This window comes from Anas acuta, chromosome 1 (genome assembly GCF_963932015.1).
Source record: "Anas acuta chromosome 1, bAnaAcu1.1, whole genome shotgun sequence".
Taxonomy (NCBI): domain Eukaryota; kingdom Metazoa; phylum Chordata; class Aves; order Anseriformes; family Anatidae; genus Anas; species Anas acuta.
Window position 1 is genome coordinate 140,905,537 of NC_088979.1, and position 27,007 is coordinate 140,932,543.

Below are 27,007 nucleotides of genomic sequence, written 5' to 3' on the forward strand. Positions count from 1 at the left end.
GCAGTGGTACAAAGAGGGCATTTCCCAGGGAACCCCGTTACTCTGCTCTGCGTGGAAGAGGACAGCTCCTTGTCCTTCCACTTGCTTTGCAGCGGGACTCCCCGTAGCATCCAGCCTTCGTGTTTCTCAGCAACTCTTTTCTCCCCTTCCCTGTCTTCTTCGTTCCTGGGTGGGTTTCTAAACATAGCAGTCCCTCGCCTAGGGTTGAGATGAATCCAGGCTTTCTGCCTTCGAAATGAAAACAAATAGGAAAGGATGGGCGAGGTCGTCGTCAGCCCCACAACACAAGATATAGAAAATATTATTAGCAACAAAGAAAAATTGGTCGGGACAGGAGGTGGTCACTGGGAAGGTGCAGAGTCAGGAGGATTTCCCCCTTCCCCAGCCCCTGCACTGTCCCCTGCCTCCCTCCTACTCATGTCACCTCTAGTCTATCTCCTTAAAAACAATCTCTCTCACTCTCTCTCTTGCTCACGCACACACACACACACACACACACACACACACATAGATCCCATTGGTTTTGTGCAATGTTTCACCATTATTTGATGCAAGTAAAATATAGATCTATAAATATACCGCTCTGACTCAAGTCCCGTTTCAAGTATGATTGCGGAGTCCAGGATGGTAAAGGGAGAAGTTCCCCTGAGAGGGAGGCGGTGGGGGGATTTGGATCCAGCAGGCAGTCTAGTCCCAGCTTGCTGGGAATGTGGAGCAGCAGTAACACACATAAGGAGGCTGCAGTGCACCAGTTCTGCCCTTCAGAGTGGGCTGGGGCTGCAGCAGATGGGATGGTTTGAGTGCCTGTACAGTGCATGGGGGAAGAGTCCTTCCTCCTCACATCTCGCCAGCCCCCCTCCTCCTCCTCCTCTTCCCCACGAGCGGTGTGCTGGGAGAGGGGGGTGCGCTGTGTGCAAGTGCTCGTGGGTGGACTGCTTCTCCCAGGCCTTCTTCCAGGGCAGCCTGGGCTTCTGCTTCCTGCAGAGCATCCTCCTCTGTCCTGTGCAGCCCCGTGTCAAAGGGAAGTGATGCTAAAACAGTCCAGAGCATCCAGTCTCTTTGCTTCTGCTGGCCCTGGGTAGGCCAGGAGGGATTTCGCCACGCCAGGCTTTGATTAAAGGTTTGGCACGGCGTGCCCATGGGTCAGCACAACAACCTGTCCGGGACGAGAAGGGGTGAGGAGCCGGTGGGTATCGCTCCCACAGGGGTCCAGCAGCAGCGAGCAGGGGGGCTGGGAGGTGTCCGAAGGCTTGGGGATCCAGCTGGAGCAGGAGGAAGAGCTGCCGTGCCCTGGCAGGGCCCACCTGCAGTGCCTGCTGCCCTCTGAGCACAGGTGCCTCGCAAAAGCCCCCTGCCAAGCTGGGCTCGCTGCCAGCCTGGTTCCTGATGGCGAGCATCACACCATCCCCAGGCACTGCGGATGCACGACCTCCGGTGTCATCTTCCTCGCCCAGGAATACCCACTGTGACGGGTTAGAGCAGGTTACCATGGCAATGTGCGCTCTCCCCTGGAGACAGCATTTTATCCCACTTCCAGTGCTACAGAACGAGTCCTTATGTTGGGTTCCTTTCATTTTTTCCCCCTCTCACTTCTTTATTATTATTTTTTTTTCCCCTTTCCTGTCAGGCTGAAAAGAGCTGAGACTAATAGGAGGCACTGCAGTCTGCGGGCTTTAAGATCTGGGTTGGGGAAAGTCACCCTGCACGCACAGGCGTGTGCATGGGCACGCTCGTGCAGCTGTGGGTGGTGGTGAGCACGGCGGTGGTGAGGTGAGCATCTGGGGGCTGTGCTGCATGCCACCTCAGCCCCATCGTGGGCTCTCTCACCAGTGCCACGCTGTGGCCCAGGTTTCAGCCTTCACTTCAGGACCCTACAGAAGTCACCCCAATGAAGTCACCAGCAATGCTGGCTCTCAGGCTGCGTTTCTTCTTCTCCTGCCACCTCCCCCTGCGCCCACACGACCCCTCAGCAGCGCTCTCACCAGCTAGGCTGGTGAGCCACGTTCTCCTCTGTGTCTTTCCTGATGGCCTACATCTGCTGTGCCTATCAAACGTTTCCGAATGGAGGCTTCCTATCTTTACCTTCTCTTTTTATCGCAGAAAACATACAAAAGATAACAAAAATGCCGTTTTTTTTCATGCTGTGTAGTCATTTCCACTGACTCATGCTCTGACCTTAATAACTCTGCCTCTCCCTGTCCTCTCCTGCCCGTTTCCACTGGCTCTGCACTATGGTGAGATGTTCTGTGGTAGCTCCTCAGTGGCAGAGTTCATGGGTTTTATCCGAAGCAGAAGGTCCTGCGCAGCGTTATGCTAAGAGTAAGGTACGGTGGCTAAATGTGTTCGTGGCTGCATGCACGGGGCAGATCAGCGTGTGCACATGTGGCTCTGCACGCACAAATGAGGTGGAGCTGAGGCTGTGCGTGTGCATTAGGATCAGAACGAGTCAGGAAGCGTGTACAGGAGGATGGCTCTGTGTCCCTGCACCTGGAATGGATGATGTGGCTGCTGGCAGATTTGGAGTTGGCCAGGAGCAACAAGAGGGACACTGTGCTCTCCGGCAGCATGTTAGTGGTATCTCCACCTTTAAAAGAGCCAAGGACAATCTCCCTCTGCCTGTTATCACCCCCAAGGGACCTTCCCTCCCTTCTGATGCGCTCTTAGCCGTACTGTGGGCAGCAAGTTACCATCACACAGCAGCAGTTACCCTAAACGATGAGGCACGGACACTTTGGGTGTCCTGCTCCTCACGCAAGCTTTCACAGAGTTGCTCCCTCTGTTTGCAGCCAGCTCTTGACAGGACAGAGGACAGCTCACGACTGAAGCTGAGAGGATGACACAGGTTCCCAGGAGGTGCCAGCTGCCTCCACAGCAGGCATGTGAGGGAAGCTCTGTGCGAGAGCATGAGGCACAGCAAGCACTCGAGGTCTGACTCTACTTTATTTGTCTGGGCCCAAGGGTGAAAGGGCACAAAATGGGCCTGGGGCAGAGGAACAGAGATTAGAGTCAGGTGCCCTGACCCCCCAGAAGCATGTTGCACTGCTTGGGTGAGTGGAGCAATAGCACAGTCTGTCTTTTTGTCTGGGAAGATGTATTTTGGGAGGACCCCATGCTCGACTGCTCTCCGGTACCTTTGTTCATCGCTGTCCCTTCCTTCCTAGAAGAGTTTCACGCCACGGAAGAGATTTGTTTTTGCTCTTCGTGTTCCCCCTCTGTGTCACCCATCAGTGGCTGCCTCTTCTTCAGCTCCCGGTGATACTTGGCCATGAGGGAGGCGTAGATGCAGCCGTAAGCAGCCGCCACCACCATCATGATGCAAACAATGCCGCAAACCACCCCTGCGATGATCACAGTGCCAATAGCCCGGCGCACGCTCACAGGCCTGTACCGCTGCTTCTGAGGGCACCCCACACTGGGCTCCACCTCTGCTTCTGGGCCCGATTTCGATTTGGAAGGAGTCGGGCTGCCTTTTGTGCAGGGTGGGCCAGTATTGTCCAGCACGGTAGAGCTGTTCTCGTCATCCAGCTGTGAGCAGTAGTTAAACATCTCCATGGGCACCATTCGCATATCCTTCCCTTTCAGCTCCTTGGGCAGGGTACATGCCAGCTGGTCGATTTTCCCACCTGTCCCAACAGAGAGAACAGGAGTGAACCAAGCTTCATCCTGATGCAGTAAAGCATTTAAAACCAACAAACAGAGCTAGAGCCTCAGGTGAGATAAGTTCCTCTGACTCCATTCGCACCTGGCCGGGATTTGCCTGACAGGCACAGCAGCATTGCAATTCTCAAGTGGGGAACTGCTTTGTTATAGCCTTGGAGCCATAAATCCAGTGCCTGATGTGTGAATGCATCACAAAAAGAGTAGTCAAAGAGCTCCTCCCTACCCCAAAAGGCAGCCATGACCTAGCACAGGATGTTTCTAGAGTTCAGGGCTAAGGCTGAAGTTAAGGAGTGCTGCAGACCTCCGTCTGTTGCCAGGTCCACAGTGCTTGTGAAAGGTGGAGGGAGGGAGGAATGGCTGCACCTCCATGCACCAGACAGAAAGAGCACATGAGGTACCCTTTAAAATGATCGTTTTGCCTCATTTAGAGACATTTTGCATGCCTTAGTACTCCATTGCTGGAATGGCTTGAACCATGGCAGCTTTCCGGGATGCATCTACCTAGGTGGGACTTTAGAGTACGGCTCATGGCTCACGATACCTGTGTAGACATCTTCCAGACCAATACATGAAATCTCTCTGAAACCATCTATTAAGTCAGCCTAATGCTGTTTGCTGAATTACATAAGTGTCAGCAGAATCATTTTAGAAAAGGAGAAATTAAAGCAAAAAGGTAGGACCGAGCTCCGTCTTCTCAAAATAACAGCGGACACACAGCACCATCTTCTAACAACTAACCCACCCTCCCCCAGTGGAAACAGTGACAGATGTTGAAACAAATGCTTGGGTGAGTTTGGGCAATTTCTTTTGAAAGGGAAAAAAAAAATTAACTCTATGTTTTTAATGGGTTGTGTGATATGAGAGTCAAAAAAAGAAAAAGAAGAGGAAAGTGGCACTCGTATCCTTGTTTGCTTCTGCTCTCACACATGCATATTTCAGACTGCAGCCTAGCCATAGGCGCAGATAATCTCTTTTCAGCATGGCTGTGATCAGCAGGGATGTGACAGCTGACTGCTGCCCTCCACATGATTTGAGACCCTTCCCTACTCATGGGTGCAGTGACAGACGGTCAGGCCTTCGATCGTCATTCCTGCAAACTGTGCCACTTTGCTTGGAGTCGCGGCTCCTGAAACCGTGTCAGTCCGGCAGGATTCCTGATGGTGGGTACCCTCCTAGCCTTCGGGGGAAAGCTGGAAACACAAACCTGTCCAAATATGCTTGTTTTAAGGATTTTACAGCCAGTCTGCTAGGATCTGCAGTTCAGGTCAGCCTGATCTGCCGGCCCGTGCTTCTTCCCTTCCCGCGAGCATCTCCCGCTGCGCGAGCACCTACCTCGGTAGGAGAACCACTCCATCCAGTGCTTGAAGTCTCGCAGGTTGCAGTCGCACTCCCAGGGGTTGTCCCCGACTTGGAGCTGCTGCAGGCTGGTCAGCGGCTCGAAGGTCACCCTGTCCAGGCTCTGCAGGCGGTTGGACCTGAGGGAGAGGGAGCGGAGAGCGGGCAGCTCGTCGAAGAGGCCCGAGGGTATCTGGGCCAGGCCATTGATGGAGAGATCCAGCTGGCGCAGCAGGGCCGTGTGCTGGAGCAGGTCCTTGTCCAAGGCCCGGATGCTGTTGTTCCTCAGCTGCAGCTCCGTCAGGTTCCCCAGGTCGCTGAAGATGTTCTGAGGGAGCTGGTCCAAGAAGTTGTTGGATAGGTCCAGCCTCTGCAGGGCAGAGAGGTTGGAAAACACCGGGCCCGGCAGGATGCTGAGTTTGTTGTTGAGAAAGAGGAAGGTCCTGGTGTTCGTGGGGATGTCTGAGGGGATGGAGGAGAGGCCCAAGCCGCTACAGTCCACTTCCAGGTTGCCGCTGTTGCACTTGCAGGAGGAAGGGCAGGCAAAGAAGGACTCTGCAGCACACAGCGACAGCCAGCAGCCGAGCACTGCTAGGTGAAAAGCAGGGGAGAGGGAGAGAGAGCGCACGTGTTAGAGCACTGCTTCCCCATCCTCACCCATCGCCTCTCTGCACACAGCTGGGGCTACAGCATGACCCCCCCAGCAGGACTCCTCGCCACAGTGCCCCGAGGGAAATAAGCTTCCTCACAGACAGATCTTTTATGGCTGGCCTGCACCCCGGCAGCACGAGTTTCCTGCGAGCCTTTTTTTTTGAGCAAGTAAATAAATATCCTCCTAGTTTCACACAGAGGTAAGGACAGCGCATCCCAGATGACTTTGCTGCCAGAGCTGGAGCGCTGGATCCTGTTAGGAGAGGATGGAGCAGAGAGCAGTGGGAGATGTCACCTCTGATAAAGGACAGCTACTTCTAAAAAGTCGGAGTCGAGAGACAAGTCACTAGGATGTGTTTAAGAAGCTCTTTTTTTTGAGGAATAAACATGAATGAAAAACTTTTAAGAAAAATCAAAATTAAGCAACCAACACCTCAGTTTTAATCCTGTGGTTTGGATCACAATCTTTGTGATGGCAAGCTCAAGTCTAAGTTAGCCGCTAAATCATTTGCTCTTCATATCCACAACATCTTATGTGGGTCTTGTGGCAAAAGACTTTTATATGAATTAGATTACATTACAAAGGTACGACCAGGAAAGCTATTAGGAAGTAACCATGAGACCCTAAGCCACCAAACACTTCGTACTTGCCATTGCTCTCAAAGTAGTTTCTGAGTCCCACAGCAGGAGCCCCACAAGCATCTCCCCTGCCCAAAATTACCCATAGCGAGGGAGAAATGATGAAAACATTGCAGGCTGGTAGTTGAGGAAAGGGGTGTTTGGAAAGGGGTTAGCATGCGTCCTCTTTCTCCTACAAAGCCTCAAACGTAAGGTTGGAACTTCACAAGACAGCAGTTTTTGGATCACTGTTCCAGACATGGGTTCGGGTCCCGTGAGTAGTGTCAGGGCTCTAATTGTCAACCCTCCTTGGGAGCCAGCAGCTTTTAAAACTTCCCTTTCTGTGACAAGGAAGCATCAGCAAGAAGAAAGCAAGCTCTGTGCCTCCTGTCATTAGAGGAGTGGGAGTTCTGTTGAAGCAGACGATGTAAAACATTTGCATCCTTCATCCTAATTCCTTTTGTGGAATTGAGATTAATTGCTTCCATGTGGGAAGCAAATTCAGCTCCCTTGTGCTTTTGAAGATGACGAGTTTGAATACTTGACTAAAACTGAAGTAGGCTTGTCTCTGCTTCACGCCCCATCACTCCTCTTCAGAGAAGGCAGGCACTTGGTCTTGGTAATCTTTAGGGGAGAACGGTGGCTAAAATGAATGCATTTATTGTCTTGCTGTTCTTTCTTGGACTGGAAATTAGATTCCTCTGCCCTGCTGCATTCCTGCCTTTTTTTTCCCCAATAACCAGCAAACAGGTGTGCCATTTCTTGACCCAAGGAGAATTCTGAAAAGACTTGTAGGAGAGAGAGCTGCTGGAGACCCGTGCTGTGGAAAAGCTCTGGGTTAGTCGTGGTTCTTCTCTCTTCCCTCATGCCACTGTCTCTGGAGTTGAGTCTGCCTCAAGTCCTGTCATCCCGTGTCAGTTCCTTTTGTGTTCCCAGTGATCCTTGTGAGAATTGGCAGATTTTTGGACTGGTAGCCTAAGGAGAACTACACGGTTTGGACCCTAAGCTATGTGACTTTATTAAGGGCCAAGGCAGAAGTGTTCAGAGAGAATGTCTCTGCTTTTTTTTTCTCTTTTCATCCATCTTTCACAGTTCCTTCAAGAGTTTTTTTCTGCCCTACAATTGAGATCTCAGGTGTACATCAGCCCAGGCCATGCCAATCTGCTCTTTTAATGATAATTATAGATCTTTATAGTGCAATATAAGAGAGATCCCCATCCTGGGCACCTCTGTGCTTTCTTGTCATGCAGAGGTTGGGGTTAGCAGCAAAGATTGCCATGAAAGCAGCTGATAGCCTGTGCAGTGCAGGTACTGGCTGGCTGGGCGATATTTCATCCCATTCAGCACACAGCGCTCTCTTGTTGCAGGAAAAGAATGAAAAGAATGAGAGCTGGAGTGGGGAGGGGAGGGAAAGACATGAGTCACTCGAGTGACCCCATCTTTTCCTGGATGCTTAACAAAAGTACAGCATTAATAATAGATTGACAGCTGCGATGGTGAGATAACACTGAGCTTCTTTGTATACTGAGAGAGGCAAGGGCAGGCTGTGTAAAGCGATCCAGGTGGCGTTCTGTTCGGGGCTTATCTCTCAAAATACCTGCCTGCCACCGGCCCCCGGCTGCGTGGCTGCGGGGTGCCACCAGTGGTGGTCAGGAACAAAGTCTCAGGCACCTGGCCGTGGTTATCTTCAGGAACTGGACTTAGGCCAAGTTTCTGCAGCCATCGAGGATGTGCCAAAAACATCTCGTTACCCATATACTGCGCTGTGCTCTTGAAAACATTGTGCTGAAATCACAGAGAGGGGAAAGTTTGATTTTGTTTTAGGTCCCTGTGAGAGATGCATCCTCTAGAACGTGAGCTGAGGCCAAGAAATTCATCACACCGGTGAGGATTCAGCTTTCCAAGGGAGATTTGGAAGCAATAGGCAGAACTTGAAGCTCTCTTCCAGCCCTGCAGAAGGATGAGTAGTGTCTGTTTTTGTGTTAGGAGAAGATGAAGTTACTTTGTGTGGTGTTTGGTGACTCTGGTAGGTGGCAGAAAGCTGATCCAGGAATATCAGATTAAGGCAGGACTCAGTAGCATTCGCTGTAAATAATTCATACAGCAGCCCAGGCTGTGAGGATGGATTACAGCAATGCCTGTTTTCTGGAGAAGGAAATAATTCCCCTGGCTTCTTACAGCGGCAGCCCCAAATTTGATGGGATTGCAGGAAAGGGAGAAACCACAGGCCTGCCCAGCTGCCTGGGCATGCAGTAGTGATGTGCACTCTCCAAGTGCTCCCTTTCCTCTGCAGTAGTCCCCAGGTGCTTCTCAGAAGCTCGGTACATCCCCCGAAGGCCCTCATCACCCCAGCAGTTCTGCTCTGCGCTCAGAATGCTGTAGCAGATGCCCCGGTCCACTGGGAAGCTGCAGAGGCCGAGGGTTTACCATTTAATTTGAAGCGTCTCTTCTTAATTTGCTCTTTGATTTTCACGACAAGTGGCAGCGCCTAGTAGGAGAATTCCGCATTTGCATCCCGTATTTGCCTTCTGAAATCTGGCATGACTTCTCCTGCCACGGAGAGCTGGGAGCCTGGCTCAGCAGCCTACGTGCACAGCCCCAGCACGGAGAGGAGGCTGCAGCTCACACGATGCCGATCCGCGAAGCGCTCGGGGTAGATCCGTGTGCGGTGGTATCTGTCTCACTGTTTCTCACCTGTCAGGCCCACTGGAATTCAGCAGCAATCATCACTCACTGTCCCACTTTAAGCCCATCTTCAGCTTTAAAGCCTCGCTCTCCCTCCCAGCTAGCCTGGCCTCTAAAGGAATCAGGAATTAGTTCAAACATCTCCATTCTTAGCTGTCCCTCTCCCCTGTTCTTAACCCTGGCGCGACCTATTTTCTCTCCACTCCCCTGACAAAGAGGATCGTCGCACTGAGCACCCCAGTAGACGTTACTTACGGCAAGCCTCCTGCCACCTCATGAGGAACCTGCTCCTCCACCGCTGGCCGGCACTCGCAGGCAGCATGGTTGTCTTCTCCAGCGTGGCTTCACATCCACCAGCCAGCCTGGCGCACGGCCCCACGGAGCGGAGGAGTCGACCTCGTAGCCTGCCTGCCTGCTCCTGGAGGGGAGAGCAGAGCAGAAGGGGTGGGATTCAGCTCCCTGCCCACAGGATCCAGGGCTGGGCTCGGCGCTCTCCTTTCCCCTCCCCAGCTAGCTTTGCCTTTGAGGCCTAACCCCGCTTTGGGAGCAGAGCTGGGGGATGAGGAGGCGCAGCACGATGAAGGCACAACACGAATTCACTTTTACCCTCACGGCACAGACATGAGGCCTCATTCTCATCCGTGAAGAGACAAGCCTGTGCTTGAGCAGCCTCTGCCAGCCTGATGCTCAAGGTCAGCCTGATGAATGGCTGAGGGGACCCTGCTCGCTGCCACCTGTGCACCCCGTGCCCTGACGCACACTCGGGCTCACAAGGTCTGGTCGCTGGTGGCTGCCAAGCCGCTTCTCCCCCTCCCTCCTCCCCAGCATCTCCCACCAGCGCTTCCTCTCCATTTCAAGGTGAAATGGATGTGGTGCCTAGAGCGGGGCTGAGCAGAGCACAGCTTCAGCTGGGGGATCTCATGCTGCAGCAACCGCGGGAGCTGAGGAGCGAGCGAGCCTCCGAGGAGAAGGGAGGACCTGGGGCGGGGGAGACTGAGTGGGAGTGTTGAGAAGAGAGGAATCACAGCTTAATTAGAAGAAGGAAAAATGCTCAGTCTAATTAGAAACCCAAAGACCATAAACTCTCCCCTGACAATAAGTGACTGACAACAGGTCCCTCCTACCCTCCCGCTTCCCTTTTGGATAGAGGCGGGCAGGAAAAGGGGAAACACCACAGACCCTGCTGACCCACGGGCACTCTGCCATGCCACCCACCCTCGCAGCAGCAGCTGCATGGACACGTTTCAACCAGGGCACAGAGACAAACCATCCTCCATCCCCTCTGAGGGGCTCTGGCAGCATCCGTAGCCATTATTTCAGATGGGCACCGCACTCCCACCGGGATGCGCGCCCCACACACGTGCCAGCTGCTCCCCTCCCCCAGGCTCCTGTGACTGATTTATTTGGTAAACCACCAGGAGGTATTTAAATTAGCATCTCGGTGAGACAGATGAGCAGGTTCGGCGCCTGGACTAGGACATCTTGCCAGGCTGCTTAGATCCTTTACCCAAATGCCAGTGCACCAGACAGACGCATGCCTCTCGCGGCACCAAATCAATCCACCCCTCACCCACGGCAGCCCCCCGCTCCCCAAACTGAGCCGGGCACCTTCCTGCAGCCCCTGCTGAAGGAGAAACCTCAACAAAAAGCTGTCCCCATCCAGTGCTTCTGCTCGCTTCCAGCCTCCCCCGTACCGATGGCTCTGCCCTGAACGCCACCCGAAGTCTCCTCTCTCCGGCTGCCGCTACTAAAACAAGGGCGAAGGGGAGCCGCGAGCACTTACCTGGAGGGGCTCTGCCCACTGCCACTTCCACCCGGCTCCCCGGGCAGCGCACGGTTACTGCCTCTTCCTCCCCTCTCCCTGCGTGACTTTGGCTGCCGGCAGCAGGCTTTCCGTGTGCTCTATTTAACTCCCTACAGCACAGGAATAAACGGCAGAGTTAAGCTGACAGCCACAGAGCCTTTATCTGGCGGCTGGAGCGCGGGACTCGCTCGCTTCCAAATCCTGCTGCCGAGCGAGCACGTCCTGGCTTTCAGCATCAGGGGCTGCCTGCCACGCTCTGTCTTTCCCTCGTCCCCACCTTCGCTCCATCTAACTTTGTCTGGGTTATAGATAGCTCTGTTCCTCGCGCTCTTGCCTTTTGGCTCTGTTTTGTAACACCCCATCTGTATCAGCTGGCTGAGCTCCAAGCAGGGGGGCTAAGCTTTTGAGAAAAAAAAAATATATATATATATAAATATATAAAAACAGCTTCCTTTGGGTGCTTCGTGACACCGCTTCCCTCTGCAAGCCCCCCTCACTCAGCCCAGGCCCCCGTTCGGTCCTGGGGCTGGCGTCTTCCCCCCGCTTGCTGCTGCTCTGCCACGCCAGCCCCGGGGGGACCGAGGGCAGCACCCGCGTACCCAGGCAGGAGGAGGGTGCTGAAGGAGTCCGGGCTCGTGCCCCTGCTCCCTTCTGCTCTGGCAGGCAGAGTCCAGCTCCTGCGCTCATCCCCGCTACCTCGCCTGCGCCTCTTCCTCCGAAGCAGGGCTCAAGCACCGCGTGCAGGGTGGGAGGAACAGCCGTGTATAAATAAGCCCTTTCCCTATGTTTAGAATTTGTTGCAGTGCATAGTGATTAACACCTGTTCAGGCTTTCGTGCCGGCTCCTGCGCTGCAACATGCACAAAGATGGAGGCGCCTCCATGAGCCCAGGATTATTTTAAAAGCCTGTCGCACAAACACAGCGCTCCCTGCCCCATAGATAGCATCCACGCCTTTGTGCACTCGAACACGTTGCTCAGGCTTAAAGGCAAGCAGCATCAGATGCATATGCAGAGAGAGTCGCTAATCTAGCTTACAGCCACAAACACGGCCGCAGAGTTGGGCTGGCGCACACACTTCAGACTTTTGTGACCCATATTTATGGAGATCCGTGTCTTGCACAGAACCGCCTGCTGCTCCAAGCACAGCATATGCTCAGGAGGCAGGGCACTAGCTCTGCAATAGGTGGAGGTTCCTGAACGCTGAATTGAAAGGGCCGGTGAGCTTCTGCACTTTTACCTTGAAATAGAAATGTTACTGCCAAGAGCCCAGTTTCTGTCAGGCAGGCATTGCCCATAAGCATGTTGGACCTGTGCCCCTGGTGGTTAATATTCTGCAACCAGGAGAGAGTGAGGAGGCAGAGAGGATTTTTGATATATATATATATTTTTTTATTTTTTTTTATTTTTTTGGTAAAGGTTTTCTCTGCTTTGTCTTGAATTCTGACTTAATGAGCTGTTGTCAGGTGGTCCAGAAGATGCCTTCTGGTCTGCAGAGCACCAGCCAGATGCAAGTGCAGCACTGGGAACCTCACAGTCCTTGGGCAGCCAGCACCTGCCCACGGCCCAAAGCTTTCCAGGTGCTTTCAGCCTTACAGCCGGGGACATTGCCAGCAGTGGGGGCTCTGCCAGACCTAGGAGTGCCCCAGCCCAAGAGGAGAGGCCCCACACCATCCGTTCTGCACTGGTGTGGGACTGATGCGTTTGGAGCTTAATGCTGACCTACAGGGCTGAAGCTCCAAATGCTCTGAAGTCTCCCGGGGCTCTACAAGCCCAGCGTTAATCTTTCTTCTGGGCTTACTGGGTGGTTTCTTCTCCCTGGAACAACTTCCCAGCTGAATGCCTTGTGATCCGTGGGACACGGAGTCCAGAGCTTTCTTCCACGTGCTCGGAGTTGACTCTCTCTTCCTGATTCTGGAGAGATGAACAGAGTTCCCCGCGGGGCTGGTGGTGGCCTTTTCTTCTTGCCATTTGGTAAAGGAGAGTGAAACACAACTTTTTTTAGTCTCAGCTCAAAGCAGCAGAATGAAATCATCCATTTCTTGCCGTTGGCTCCAGTGGCCAAAAATACACTGAGCTGAAGTGCCGCTTGGACATTTGGCCTGCTGTCAGACTTCCAGAGGACGCTAACGAGGATTCCCCTAATTAGCTTAAGCAGGGAACTTTACTGGGGGGGATGCTGGGGAGGTTGTAAGGACTCTACAGCACTTGCCAGGGCATGGAGGGTACAGCAGGAGCTATCAGCGCCGTGTTCGTCCCTTCTCCCTGCCCAGACTCCAGGAATGTTTGCAGGATCACTCTGAAGCTTTAATATTTTGTAAGTAGGGTCCCAAGGAGCATGCTGTGAGGGTGGGGAGGGTTTCTGTTTCCTGCATCCACATCCTGCTTTAGTAACGCTTCCAAATTCAGCGACACCTTCCATCCAAAGCTTTCCATCTGCTTTACGAATGGCTTTTACCATGGCTGGACTGTCCCAGCGTGTCCCTGGGATGAGCCGCAGCCACAAGCAGGGCTCCGTCAGCAGCCAGCCGGCAACCTCTGGCCCTGATCCTCTCTCCCAGTCCTGTGCACTAACGCTTGGATCACGGCTAGGGGATCAGACTCTAACAGTCTGGCTGCCTAGCACCGGCAGGGCATGTGGGTGACCTATATTATGAAAGGGTAGGTAACAGGCTGCAACAGATGCCACTGATAAATTATGAGCGAGTACAAGCAGACGTTCATCCCTCCCCCATGCTCTCCCTGAGGACTGCTGGTAAAGTCCCTTTCCAGTGCTGAACTGCTCTAGCCTTTATCGGAAAACCACCAGTGCAAGGGAGGGCATGGAGGACATTTAAAGATTATCCTTTTTCCCCCCTTTTCTTGTTGCTTTTAGGATTCCTGTTTTATTGCCGTCGCCCATCATGGAAGGGGACGGTGGTACCCCAGAGCCCAGTGCTTAAAGCATGTTGTTGTATGTCTGTTCTTCCATCAGTGCTCGGAGGGCAAGAGTCTGCACACAGAGGGCAGGGAGATGCATCAGCCACGTCATCTGATGACAGCAACTGGAAGTTGTAACTTGGCTGATGAATCCTAGCGGGGAGTTGTACTCTCCTGCAGTACCACGCGAGGGTTTAGATGGCGTGGACAAGGTGCCCATTCTTGGTCCCTCAACAGACCTAGGTCAGTCCAGCAAATTATTGACCATGAGAGCTCACCTTGAACCTCCCTGTCTCAGCAGCAGCTCCCCATTTGTTGTTTATCTGGACTGCAAAAGAAGCACCCAGACGTGGCACCAGGCTCAGCAGCGCTGCAGAAACGCCCAGCGTGTGTCGCTGCCCCAAGTGAGCCTGGAAGCTAAATAGCTGGGGGCTTCACTTCCAAGGCTTGCTGATTTACGAACACGTGTGTTCGGGATTTATTAGCGTTGCGCTGTCACAATCAATGGAAAGCACATTGTAAATTCGCACCAGAAACCCAGCTGCACAAGAAACGGTGCCATCTGACTTGCAGCGATCGATCACAGCAAAGCAAAACACCTCACACAGAAAGCTGTAAAGTAAGTACAAAGCATGCAAAACCCACTCAGCCTTGCAAGGGAAGCTGCCGCATTCCTGACTCGGTGTGAATAAACCCCACCCTATTCCCTGGGATGTGAAGGGGTCGAAAAGCTTCTGATCTTTGAAATGACAATGTGTAGGCACCTCTGAAATGCAAATGCGGTTGGTGTTAAAAAAAAAAACAACAACACTCCCTCCCCAAATGCTGCCAAGAAAGGTCAACTTCATCCCCATTTCATGTAGGGGTAAACTGTGCTAGAAGTAAAAATGACTGCTGAATTTGGCTGTCTGAAATATCAGCTGCCCAGCCCTTGATACTTCATCGTGGGCTCCCATCAGTTCCCAGCTCGAGATTTTCTGAGCTGCCAAGTGCGGTGCCTGCACGGAATCACATGAGCCTGAGAATGCTCTCCTATCCTGCAGGAATGTGTCGGGCTTAGCAAAGCTACACAAAATAAAGGAGTTTTGACAGGGCTTCCCCAAAGCTGCCTGTCTGGGCTGCACCGAAATCGGGAGAGGAGCCAGGTGTCTTGATTCCTCATCCCATGCCTTAACCTGGAAACATTATTTGCATCCCAAGTCTCCCTGGCCAACGTGCAATAACAAGGCTGGGAAAGGTCAGAGGGGCTGGAAATCCCAAGGGCTTCCATCCTCCTGGAAGCCTCTGAGCAAGCAGGGAGCATCCCAGGGGGTAGCACTGGTGGGAAAGACCCAGACTGCTGCGGAGAAGTGGGATTCCTTGGGAGGCTGTGCAAGCAGGTGGGGAGACCGGGAGATCCAAGGCGAGAGTGACAGGAAAGTCCCAGCACAGCGAGAGCGCGGCATATGGAGGAGGCCCGGAGCAGCAGCAGGAGGAGAGCTGAGGGGGCAGTTGAGAGGAAGAAATCCAGCCATGTGTGTGCCAGCATCTTCTGAGTACTGCTGAATGCGACAGACCACGTGCCCGCTTCCTTCAGCAACACGGAGGCAGATGAGAAGGGAAGCGGGAGTGGGAGGGGGGCTCAGAGGAGAGACACGTGAGCTGGCTGCCCAGTTTCCTCCTCTTTTTTTTCTTTCTTTTTTCTTTCTTTTTTTTTTTTTTTTTTTTTGCCACAGAGCCATGTTTTTGTTCTTCTCACGCTGTTGGCAGAAATTGATAACCAAGCGGGATGTGGAGGGGGGGGGGGTTCTGCATGAAGGCTGAGATAACATTTTCTGATCCAGCCGGGAACAGTTGGCTGTGGGTGGTGGCTTGTCACCAGCTCTGCCAGTTCTAATCCAGATCCCAGTTTTTCTCTGCGCTGCGAAGAGCCCTCTCTACAACTTTAATTTCCTACAGGGGTTAATCCCGTGGCCAGTGGTAGCTCAGACCCTTAATCCTTCCACACCGCCCTTGGCAGAAGGACTGCGGCCACTCCCGACTCAGCACATGAGAGGGAGGCACAGTTGGGCTCCCAGCCCCTCTCCTACACCCCACGAGCATCCCTCACCCCCCTGGCATTTAAAATGCCTCCCCCCCTTCCTGCCAAGCCTCCCCAGCGGCTGGGTGCTGGGTGGGTGGCGTGCCCCAGGGACAGGCTGCAGGAGAGGAGGCGGCTCGGTGGGAGAATCCCCGCTCGGAGCTGCTCATCTCCCTCCCCGCCCCACACGCAGATCCCTTTCACACTTCTCAGTTGGGTGGTGCTCGGGAACCAAAATTCATTTCTTTCTTGCATGGATTTTTTTTTTCTGGCTTGTGTTCAAGAAGGAAAGGATGGGCCCATGTTTGCCAAGGGTTCTCCAAGGGTTCAGAAATCTCGAGATGACCCAGAGCTCTCCTCGGATCTCTTATTAGGGTCAAAGGGTCCATAACAGATCCATAACAGGGAAGGTATCAGCCTGTCTGAGGTGAGAGATGCATTTACATGCTCTGAGTAGCAAATGGAGGTGTGTCAATTTAACAGCCAGGTAGGGAAATACAAGTTTCGTTAGCAAGTAGCTCTCCATTCACAGCCGTGTCCTTGGAGACACAGGCATCTGTCCCCCAGTACAGCCAAAGTGCCACATCAGAGGTCTTCCAGATCGATGCCAAGACACCTGCTAAGTCTTATTTGGAGCAAAGTGCTCCAAACATCGGCCTTTCTCCTCGTGCTTCCCAGTTCCTACGGTCAGGTGAGGCTCTGCAAGCCACCGTGCATGCAAAGTGTCCCATGCCCATTGACCTGCTGCCATTCCTGTCTGCAGTCACTCAGGTGCTGCTTTTGCCTTTTTTCCTAGACTCTGTGCCGAAATGTGTCAGGCCCCCGAGCACTGCCCTTCCTGGTGCTTGACTCTTGTTATTTTTCCCTCTGGGAGCTGAGATGGTGCCCAGTGGGGAAGCCAAGGTGGTGCAGGATTGCTGCCACCCCAGGTGAGTTGAGCACCCACGAGGGGCATCCCTGCAAAGTCCCTGCAATCTGCTCAGGATCCAGCTTGCTGCCCGCAGCTCCAGGGGTGCCCGAGGCTCGCTGGGACACGCTTAGGCTGTGCGCCAGCCGGGAACACTGCCCGCAGCTCGGCGAGATGTGGTGACAGCTCTCACAGCCCAGCCAGGATCCTCGGCCGCGGCTGGGCCAGCACACCCATCACAGCCCCGTGCTGCAGGGCCTGCTGAGCCTGGGCAATGTCTTCAGAGCAAGCGACGCGTGATACTAGGGCCAGCAATGAAGATGTGGTAACAAACAAGGCTATTTTTGTATGGTCACCACAAGATACTGAACCCCAGCGCTGGCAGCTGGCCACGGTCTGCACATTCCTAATTTTGCGGGTGCCCAGCACGAGACCCTAGGGGCCATTTTGCAGAACTGCTGAGTGCTCACAGCTGCTTTCCAAAATGCTGGCAGCCCGGCCAGCAAACTGGTACTGCTCTGAAGGAATTAGTGGCACGGAGAGCCAAGAGGCCCCGCGCTCGAGTCCTGCACCTGCTGCTCCTTCGCGGGCTGGCGAGGGGAGAAGCCTCTCTCCCCTTCCGCAGCGAGGCAAACAAGCCTCTTGCCTCAGCAGCAGCACAAATTCTCCATCATCTGGGAGGCAGCTACAGCAGCAAGCGTCTTCAGAGCACCACGAGACGCTGCACGCTGATGTATTGCCCGCGGGGCTGGGATGACAGGCGGTAAACAAACAGAAGAGGCACGCGCTTCGGCACCAAAAAGATAACCACCCCCCTGCTGCACCCCCCCAGCACCGCCGGGCCCTGAATGATCAGCCCCGTGAAAAGAAGGAGAGATCAAACCAGTCAGGGCTGCAGCCCTGCCCCGAATCCTGACATTTCCTAACTTTCAAGTGCTGGTTTTTGCAGTGGGAATAAACCCATATTTTATGTAAACCCACACTTCACAGGTAAAAGGAGCCACTTGCCCTTCAGCCTATCCAGCCTGCGTTTGAGCTGGTATATGGAAAGAAATGCTGCTTCTTGCTATTGGAGCCACACAAAGCATTTTTGTCAGCCAGCAAAGCCCCGGCAGGACCCAGGTATGCATCACGAAGTGTTTTGGTGCTGGAGAGCCTGCAGCAGGGACAGAAGCAGCCCAGGGTGCTGGCTCCAGCTCCTCGCGTCGTGCTGCCAGGAGCATCCCAGTATGGTCATCCGAATTCCTGCTCCAGCCACCCGGCACTGGGACAGATGTCAAGCACTGTGAGCAGCTGCTCCTAACCAAAGATGGCAAGCGAGGGAAGCTGCTTGGGCCTTCTTTTAAATCCGCAACAGGCTCCGAAGACCTGCCCAGAAATACCCTGCCGTGGGCTCGAGCCTTTCCCCTGCTGTCCCATGCTCACACCCGGCCTCTGCCTCTCTCTGGGTGCACCCACCCAGTTGCCTTCGTGCCCCTGTGCTGCTGCCGGATCTCCCCTCCTTGCCGTGCTGGGGTGGCACTCCTGCCTCCAGCAGGCTGCTCTGCTTCTGGAGAGCTTCGAGAGCCCTGCGTCAGGGTTAGGAAAGCCACAGGATGGGCAGGGAGCTGGATGGAGACACCCGAGCTGTGAGTACACCTTGCTAGCATGTGGCACTCGCTTGGCTGGAGGCAAGGGTGAAGCTCTGATCCGGTGTAAGACTTACATAAGAGGGCTTCCCCCCTCCCTCCCTGCAAACCGCCCCTCTGCCGAGGTTTGCCATCATCCCTCCGAGAGGACAAGCCGCACCAAGAGAGGCAGCACTGCTGTCTGCCGGGGAGACAACTCCCTCCAGCCTTGTGCTCATGTGGAATAAATTCCCTTGCAAATGTTGTGTGCCCCGAGCGCTCAGCGGAAGAGCCTCCCCCCGAAACAGACCCAAGTGGCAAAGCTGAGAGGAGAAACGCTGCGTGACCACGGCAAGGCACCCCCTCCTCACCGCTGCTAGAAACGGCCCCTGCTTCGTGACCAGTCCCTCCGTGCTCCCTTCCTAGCGTGTCAAAACGAGGTCTCCGTGTGTCTCGCCATCCTTCACTGGCGGATCAGGCACGGACACAGAGCGATGCAGCAGGGATGCGCTGGGCTTGGCACCTCGGCTCTACCTGATGCTGCACCTTGTGGCCCTGGGGCCTGGCTCCTCAGCCGCGAGCAGCAAGCACCAGGCATCCCCTCTGCCCGGCCCAGGGCTGATTTTACACGTCCCCCTCGATCAGGGGGACAAGATGCGGTGGCAGCAATGAGCTGGGCAGGGTGCCCCGTGCGGGGTGGATGTGTGCACGTGTCCGTGCACGCGTGGTGTGCAGGCACAGACACACACCCTAACGCTCGCGGAGATGCTCGCCGCCTCAGCCGAAATCTGTAGGAGGCTCCACGTCAGCTCCTTTGGGATGGATGCAGCTCTCCCGCTTTTCTCCCAGGCAGATCTGCCCTCTGTGGCAACACTGGGAAAGGCTGCGAAGTTTCCCTGTGCTGCATTTCCCCCCCCTTCCTCCCGAAAGTTCAGAAATCACACGCTCAGCCTGCGGGGATTCTGGAAGCAGCGTGGGGACTTATTTTTGGCTCCGCTTGTGATAGGGCAGCCTTCCCCTCGCGTCCTGTGCTGATGTCTGTGAGCCTGGGCTGTGAAATTGTACCTACATGCACACACATGCACACGCACACGGATGCACACCCCCTCACCCCAACACCTGTTTTCTGACCGCTGGACCCGTCACCTGTGCAGTTTTCTCCCCATTCCCTTCTCCATTTCAGGTTGCTCTTACCGAGACGGCTGAGACCTAAATGACAGTCAGCCGAGCCACCGCAGTTCGGGTGAGCAGCACCCTCTGTGCTGGACCCACAGCACCAAGGGGGGGGACACAAAAAGCAGGGCTCACAGGGACCTGCCGGGTACCCGCTGACCGCAGCACATCGCGTGTGCTGCACCCGAGCTGCCAGAGCCCCGGCGAGGGATGCCGGTGCCATTCATAACAGGGGGAAGTTGCCTCCAGCTGCCCACCCTGGAACTGGACTGGGACCAGTACCGGCAGCCTCGGGAGGACCACTGCCCTTCGGCCTCGCACTCAGGACCTTGCAATCCTCCCCAGGGAGGCTGCTGACTGCCAGTGGGCAGCCCCCTGCTCTCACTGGGGTGGAAACACGGCGGGGAGACGGTGCTACTTACCGTGCCCGGGCTGCGACGGAGCCTCCTGTGAGACGGGCAGCTCTTCCAGCGAACCCTGTACAATCCCAAAGCCAAATCCAGCAGCAAGTCCCCGGCGAGCTGAGCTCTCGGAGGGCTCTAGTTGGCACGAGCCCGCTGGCTCGCTGGCCAGCCGGCCGGCCCACGCAGGGGGCCCAGGAGCTGCGTGCTCGGGGGGCGGCGTGGGCCAGGGGCCGTAATCCCCTGTAAATAATAAATAGGGGGAGAGAGGAGGCGAGCGAGAGGCGGGAGCGGCTGAGCGCAGGGCAGCGGTGGCTGGGGGGACATCTGTGACAGCCGCGGTGCGCACCCAGGGTGCCCAGGCATCACCCCGCCAGGCGGGCAGGGTCCGATCCCCACCGGGCAGGGGAAGGGGTCGGGGAGGTCTTCATCTCCCTCAGCCCATCCTGGGGAAGCAGCGGTCGCTTGCCTTCAGCCTCTCCATCTCCCTCCTCCCCCCCTTGCTCCCTTCCCTCTCCCGCTGACCGGAGGGGTCGAGGGGATCGAGGGGGGCGAGGAGGTGCTGGGGAGGGGGGAGCTGCCCCAGCCCCTCGCCGGGCAGATATTGCTCCCAGGCGCTGAGGCTGGAGAGGAGCCGCCGAGCCGAGCCGGACTGCCTCCTCCCCGCCTCCCTCCTGATGTGATGGCTGCTCACAATGAGCCCGGAGAGAAAGGCGGGCGAAGGGATGCGCCGCCGTGTCTGCCGCGTGTCCTACAGGGACGGGGAACCCTGCAGGGGAGGAAGCGTGGGGCGTTTGGAGCGGGACCCCCTTCCCATCCCTGCCTCATGGGCATGGCACGTCTCACGGGGACCTCACCCCAGCGGGCTGCAGGCACCCTGCCCCGGCTGCCGGAGCACCTCCGTGCTTGGATGGAGCACATCCCGGCCTGGGGATTCAGGGAGAACTTGAGGGATGCTGGCAGGGAGCAGGGAATATTGGTAGTGAGGGGAACAGGTGAGAGAGGGGAGCGTTTACACCTGCGCTGCGCTCCCCTGGGTGTGCTGCTCAGCCACAATGCCTCGTCGCAGTGTCACAGTGGCAGGGGCATCCCCTGCCCGCTGGTGAAGGGGTGCAGGAGGGACCCCAATGCAAGCCACGGCCTCTGTGAGGCGTCCCCGCTCTCCTTCAGGATCCCGCAGCCTGCCCTGATGAACTCAAACCCCTCGCTTGCCTTTCTCCTGCTGGCTGAGGACCTCGGTAGCCAGCGTTTGCAAGAATTACTGCTTTGCCGAGCCACTTCAGCTGCCTCTCCTGTGTGGCTTAGTAGCAGAGGCAGGCTGCCTCGGATTTCAGCTTTTTGCTATTTTTAATGTCTTGAAGTTATTTTTTAAGGCACATGTTTCCTGGGTTTCTGAGACTGAGAGGGGCAGCCCACTGTCCACTTGAGCAGGAAAATGGGAATATTTAAGAAACGGGGAGCAGGGAATGCAAATGACAAGCACCGGCGGGGCCATGCTGCTGCTCTGGCACGTCCTTTCATTGGCGCCGCAGCTCTTATTTAAACATCCACAAAACCAGGTTTATGAATGGCAAGGCACATCTTGATAAGCGGGCCGCAGGGTGTCATCTTGCACCTCTTTGTGACGCCTCTGTGCGATGCGGCAGGCCGGAGAATTCAATCCTGAGGAACGCTCCTTGTGAGGACAGCGTATGGATAATCAAAGAGACGAGGCAGGGAAGGCAGGCAGGATGAGAGACAAGCGCAGGACGAGCTAATGAGGCAGACGTGCTCGTTGGAGGCACGAGCAGGTGGAGGGGAGGCTGTTCTCTCTGGGCAACCCCGCAGGAAGGCGGCTGCGGCAGTGCGGCGGGTGGCACTGGCTGGGAAGCCGTGCACAGGTCCCGGTAGTTCGTCTGTGTGATGTAGTGACAGATCTGTATGCAAGGCATGCAGCACTGCTTGGCCTCGTGTTTCCTTTCCTCGCTGAGGAGCCACGGTCTCACAGGTCGTTTGTACAGTAGTGGGAATAAAATGATCAGCTGTGGTCTCCTCTTTGTGGCCGCTGTCGTGCGGCACAACGGGGCCGCTCATAATGTCATGGAGCCGTGGTGCCAGAAGGAGCGTGGGGCAAGCCTTCTGCCACGGTTCCCTCTGATGGGTGCTGTCCAGGCAAACTCGACTGCACGTCAGAACAGCCCCCAGCTTTGCTTTCAAGGACCTGCAGAGAGAGCAGTGACACAAGGAGCATGGATGTTGCAAAGGATCGTGGTGAATTTATTTAAAGCTAGGTACCAAATCAGATGCCAGCCATGGGAACGTGACAGAAAGGACACCGACACCGGTACCTAAGGCAGGGCTGCTGCACCATGGCTGCGATCCCGGCCGGTGCCAGGAAACCTGCAGAAACCAGCGACGCTTCATCCGCCAAGCACTGCTGGCTGTGAAAACGGGCTCAAACCTCTCCTTGCTGTGCCTCCTCTTCTCCCTCACTGCCACTGCATTTGCTATTTCGAGGTCCTGCTGGAGGCTGTAATTCCTGCAAAGCTCTTTGATTCACCTAGCTGACACGCAGCCCTGTTGTTCCCCATCACCGCTCCGGGATGCGCACGACTGCCCTGGTTATGAGCTGTGCTTGCAGGCAGCCGACCCAGGGAATAGCTGTGTTATTCGGCCAGGGAGACCCTGCGCGGCTCCTGCTGGTGTGGAGCTGTGCCTTGCCTCGAGAGCACGATGCTGGGAATAGAAGAGAAATTAAGCCGAGAAATTAGGACACTCTTCATTAAGAAACACATGCACTTTTTCGTAGAGGAGCGTGCAGGAGGCTGGATGGGGGGCCTGAGCGGCTCCAGCCATCAAGGGGCATTGATATTTTTGTGCTTTTTGGGTGGCTTTAGAGCAGCCTAAACCACTGCGGTCTCCCCTTGAGACAGGCGGGTTTTTGAACCCCTTCCTCACTCTGCCCTACTTTTGTCTGATTGACACCGGGTTGTGTGGATGAGCCTGGGATGAGCCATAAAGTCAGTTCTGGCTGGACAAATCCACAAAATATGAAGATGAAAGCTCTCATGCTCTCTCTTTCATTGTGTGTTTTTTGGGGTTTGTTTTGTTTTTTTTTTTGATGATTTTTAGGAGGGGGAAGGGTGCGGGGGTGTTGCTGATGCTGTTAATGTGTTTGTAGCTCCGTCGTGCTCAGTGGGAGGGAGGTGTCAGCACCTGGGTACAGTCGGTGCCTGCTTCCCCCCCGCCTCGCCAAACCTCTGACTCTCACCTGGCAGCCTGACTCACTGCTGACTCGGAAGCAGGTCGCAATCACAGCTCCCTCCCATTACTTCGAGCAAATCTTTGCCCCTCCTTTCCTAACTCGTGTTTGTCTTTCCCTCTCTCTCTTGCCCCTTTCATTTCCCGTAGCGGTGGGTGTGCAGATCAAGCTGGAGTTACTCCAACGCAAGTTTTGGGCGGCCATGCAACAGGTAGGAGCACCAGCGGGCACTGTGGATGCTGTGTTACATCACATGCGGTGCCATTTTGGTGAGGGCTGCAGTGAAACTCATATTAAAAGATCTCCCAAGTAGATTAGTCGGAAGTCACACGTTTCCCTAATCCTTCGGTGGCACAAATGCTGCGTGAGCTGGGAGCCTGCTCCACAAAAGCTGTGCCGACGGTGTCAGCATCCTGGCCTGGCATTAGCTCCTCTGCATAAGAGGCATTTAATTGTGGAAATACGTTTGTGCTCGCTCAGCCTTCCAGAAACCTCATGGAAATCTGAAATTTTGGGCACATGGGGGGAAAAAAAAAATCTACTGCCTTCTTTTATCATCTTGGTAATGGTAACGAAATGCTGCTAGCTTGCCAAAATAAAAATGATTTGCTCCGGGGATAAACTCTCAGTGCTGTGCTAATTTTGAATGCTTGCTGGACCACGAGACGTGGAATAATTACAGCAGCCCCCTGGTCCGAGAGGCAGGAAAGGTGAAGCACTGTCCTGTTACCACCCGGGGGCTTTCCGCAGAGGTTTTGCTTCTGGGTGTGGTAGGAGTGGAGCAGCACAGGGCAGAAGCAGCTCTCGGTGATCAGGAGAGGGAAGTGCCAACAGATGGGGGCTGTGCAGGCAGGGAGGCAGGAGGATGCTCCCAGGGGCAGAGCATCCAGCGTGGTGGCAGGAGGAGGCAGCCTGGCAGGAGGGAGGCAGAGGGACCTCACGTAAACACCGCCTGAGCTACAAGACTTCCTTTTTAGCTTAAATATAAAAATCCCCCGTGGGCCATGCCCAGGCAGCTCTCACACAAACACACGCGCAGGCTTGTTTCAGGTGTTAATTGAAACAGGGGATGCTTATTAGAGGAGCAGAAAGGAGGCTGGTGTGCCAAGTGCCTGCATGCCGTGGTCCTGAGAGGTGCTCATATGAAAAAATGCCTTGCCTGGCTTCCTAGGACGTGGCTGCAGGCTTATGGGGGGTGACTAACAGGTTTTGTTTCCTCTCTCCCACTGCCACACGTGCCGTGCCGTGCTGCTCTGGACGTCCACGCTGCGCCCCTGTCCCCAGCCCAATGACACCGATGTAAGTAGGCACAAGATGGAACAAGGGCATCGCTTTGTGGTTGTGGGGTTGTGTGCCAGCATGGGGCAGGCACTGTCCCTTGATTACATTCACTGGAGGCAGCCCAAGCCTGTTGCAGGCTGTACGTGTGAACCCCCAGGGAGTGAATGCTGCCTCGTTGTGGCCGTGTTTGCTCGACGAAGGAGGGACCCCACTGGGGATGAAGTCCAGAGCCACTGCTATGCGAGGCTGTGCTTGCATCTGTGGACAGAGGGATGTGTTTTAACATCCTCCCTCGAGCCTCAAAGATCAAGCTGGAGTGCCAGCAGTACTGCAGACAGGCTTGACCATCACTGACCCTCCTTTGGAATCGAGCAGGGGGATGGAAACCTGAAAACATCGAGTTTGGTCTGCAAAACTCAAAATGAGAAACAAAGCCTGGCTCAGAGTGACGGCTCTGTTGTGGTTTGAAATGGCAAATTCACCTCTTTGCATTCAGAATCCTCCAGAAGGGGGGCTGGGACTCCTGCGTGAGGGTTGTGCAGGAAGAAAGGAGAGTGGGGGAGAGCAGGCAGGCTGCGCCACGCGTCAGCATCCTCCCCTGACCCTGGGAAACCTCTGGCAGGAAGGGGACCCCATGTACAGAAACGGCAACATCGGGCAACATCGTGTGTCAGCTTCCTTTCCTCAGCTGCCAGGGAAAATAGCACTGGGAAATAACACAAAGAGACAGACACGGGCAGCCACCGCAAACCCAGAACAATTAGGAAATCAATGAGCACCTGAAGGGCTGTGTTACTCACCACTTAACCCCTCCTGTCCCCACCCGGTTCAGTGTTGTGAAACAGATGTCAAATCCGGTACCCAAATCCTAAATGAAACAAATGGACGGTGCCTGGGGCTGCACAAGCACCACTCACATCCTATTTTATCATTAGCTGTCCGGAGAATAAAGAAACCAGCAGCAACAACAGCAAAAAATCCCCGCCTGAGAGTAATCCTGATCTAAACGACCATGTACTCAGACCAGATACTGGCAGCTGCTGAAATGCACGCTGTTTTCTTGCCAGAGCACAGTAACTTCTGCTAGCAGAGCCGGAGAGCTGGCTGCTGCCCCCATCCTTCCTTCCCAAGCACAGACACCGTGCACGGGCACTGCCTGGCTGACCTGGGGCTGCTTCTTGGCTTGCTCAAAATGCCAGCGAATTTGCAGGGCTTTACGGGGCGCTTTGGCTGAGCAGCCCCAAAGGGGAGTGTGTAAGATGGGAGCACGCCCTGATTCAATTCTGCTTTTTCTTTCCAGTGCAGTGCCTTGGATGGTGCCTGCCCACTGAGCTGCCAGGATGAGGTAAGGTTCCCAGATGTCTCCTCCATACCTGTGGTGGGATGACTGACCACCTGCTTGCTGGAGGTCCTTGTCTCCCCAGACATCAGGTGTTGCCTCTCATCTCTCAAAACATTGCACTATTAGGGTAGGACCTCGTGCTCTTGAGACAAACCTGCAGCTTAGGTCTATCCCGAGAAGCAGTGTCAGCTGTGAGATGTCAGCTGAGCCCAGCAGGGACGTGTGGACTCCAGCCAGCGACTCTAAGGAGAGACCATCTCTTTTAAGGCTGGCCCACCACTGTGCTGGTCTGCCAAAAAGAGTGGCTGGACAACCCTCTTTGTATTTATGCCACTGCCCCGCATGTCTCGGGCATAGACAGGACATGAGATGCCATGTCCTGGATGGTGCGATCCCCAGAGAATTATCCTCCTGTGTTCATCTAGGGTCCTGATTTTTCCTTGTGAGGCCTGAAGGTTTTCGTCTAAATTCCGTGCCTCCATTTCCTGCTCCAGAAACAAAATCAAAATAAAAAATGATAAGACCAGAAGAGATGTTTATTTCATGAGTGTTTACAAAACTCTGAAATCTGAAGGTGGAAAATAGTTGATACTTTATTATTAAAGAGAGGTGCTCTCCAAATACCCTGCAAGATGTCTTCCTAAATGTGTTTTGGCATTTCCTAGAGACCATCTCTGTCGCAAACAGCTAAATACCACAAAGTGGAGACAGAGAGGGAAAAACCAACGGCCCAAAGGCTGTGTTAGCTGAGGGAAGGGGTGAGGCGTGGCAGTGCCAGGGCCGAGGCTGCAGACAGAAGCGCGCAGCAGAAGCCACCGCTGTGCCATCTCTGATGTGGCTTCTCTTTCATCTCCACAGGTTCTGAATTGCTTCCTCATTGATAATAATGGCTTTATACTCATTTCCAAAAGACCTGCAGAGGTAAGAGAGCATAAGAGAAGGAGGGGAGGGTGCTCTGCGTGTTCCTGAAGAACACAGCAGAGCTGGTGAAAATCGGTGAGGTGCACTGGTGTGACAGGTGGCCAGGGTACGATGAAGAATTGGGGCATTTAGTGGACTCGTGGAGGTAAAATGAGCAAGCAAAATTACTCAGAATATTAATAAAAATATGAGCAACGGAAATTGCCTCCTTTTTTCCTGCTGCCAGTGCCTCCACAAGCAGTCCTGTAGTGCTCAAGGGGTGTAGTTTGTGACGAGACACCCTGTTCACCTTGGGTAAAATCAACACCACCAGTCACTGCGTGGTTTAGCTGTACTGTTCTGCTCCCTGGTAAATGCAGCACAAACCTGTGCATTTCAAAGCAATGAAATGCCATGGATTTGGAT

General features: G+C 54.6%; 2 protein-coding genes across 6 annotated transcripts in view; one reads left to right on the top strand and one right to left on the bottom strand.

Moving 5' to 3' along the window:
• The window catches only part of CACNA2D4 (calcium voltage-gated channel auxiliary subunit alpha2delta 4), a gene marked incomplete at its 3' end in the record, with an annotated part of 105,701 nt that overhangs the window by 65,854 nt on the left and 12,840 nt on the right, over nucleotides 1-27,007 (top strand). The window contains exons 27-30 of the mRNA XM_068697036.1: nucleotides 23,208-23,269; nucleotides 24,343-24,357; nucleotides 25,640-25,684; nucleotides 26,540-26,602. Of these exons, the coding sequence (XP_068553137.1) occupies nucleotides 23,208-23,269; nucleotides 24,343-24,357; nucleotides 25,640-25,684; nucleotides 26,540-26,602 (185 nt within the window). The remainder of the gene's footprint in view (nucleotides 1-23,207; nucleotides 23,270-24,342; nucleotides 24,358-25,639; nucleotides 25,685-26,539; nucleotides 26,603-27,007) is intronic.
• Nucleotides 2,922-20,681, bottom strand: LRTM2 (leucine rich repeats and transmembrane domains 2). 5 transcript variants are annotated; one of them, XM_068661041.1, is made up of 5 exons: nucleotides 19,839-20,681; nucleotides 10,733-10,863; nucleotides 9,205-9,367; nucleotides 4,993-5,586; nucleotides 2,922-3,623 (listed from the first exon to the last, which is right to left on the bottom strand). In XM_068661041.1, exons 3-5 carry the CDS (start codon nucleotides 9,269-9,271, stop codon nucleotides 3,169-3,171), a joined length of 1,116 nt encoding a protein of 371 aa, XP_068517142.1. In that variant the 5' UTR covers nucleotides 9,272-9,367; nucleotides 10,733-10,863; nucleotides 19,839-20,681; the 3' UTR covers nucleotides 2,922-3,168. The 5 variants fall into 5 exon arrangements, with proteins under 5 accessions (XP_068517142.1, XP_068517134.1, XP_068517150.1 ...); XM_068661033.1 differs by lacking the exon at nucleotides 19,839-20,681 and adding an exon at nucleotides 11,353-11,984; XM_068661049.1 differs by lacking the exon at nucleotides 10,733-10,863.

Bases quoted from the DNA above. Each gene is read 5' to 3' on its own strand.
- LRTM2 (XM_068661049.1), bottom strand. From the start codon at position 9,271: ATGCTGCCTGCGAGTGCCGGCCAGCGGTGGAGGAGCAGGTTCCTCATG. The intron at 5,587-9,204 runs GTAAGTAACGTC...CTTTTCACCTAG, and splicing joins GAGGTGGCAGGAGGCTTGCC to CAGTGCTCGGCTGCTGGCTG. The intron at 3,624-4,992 runs GTAGGTGCTCGC...CTGTTGGGACAG, and splicing joins GGAGTGGTTCTCCTACCGAG to GTGGGAAAATCGACCAGCTG.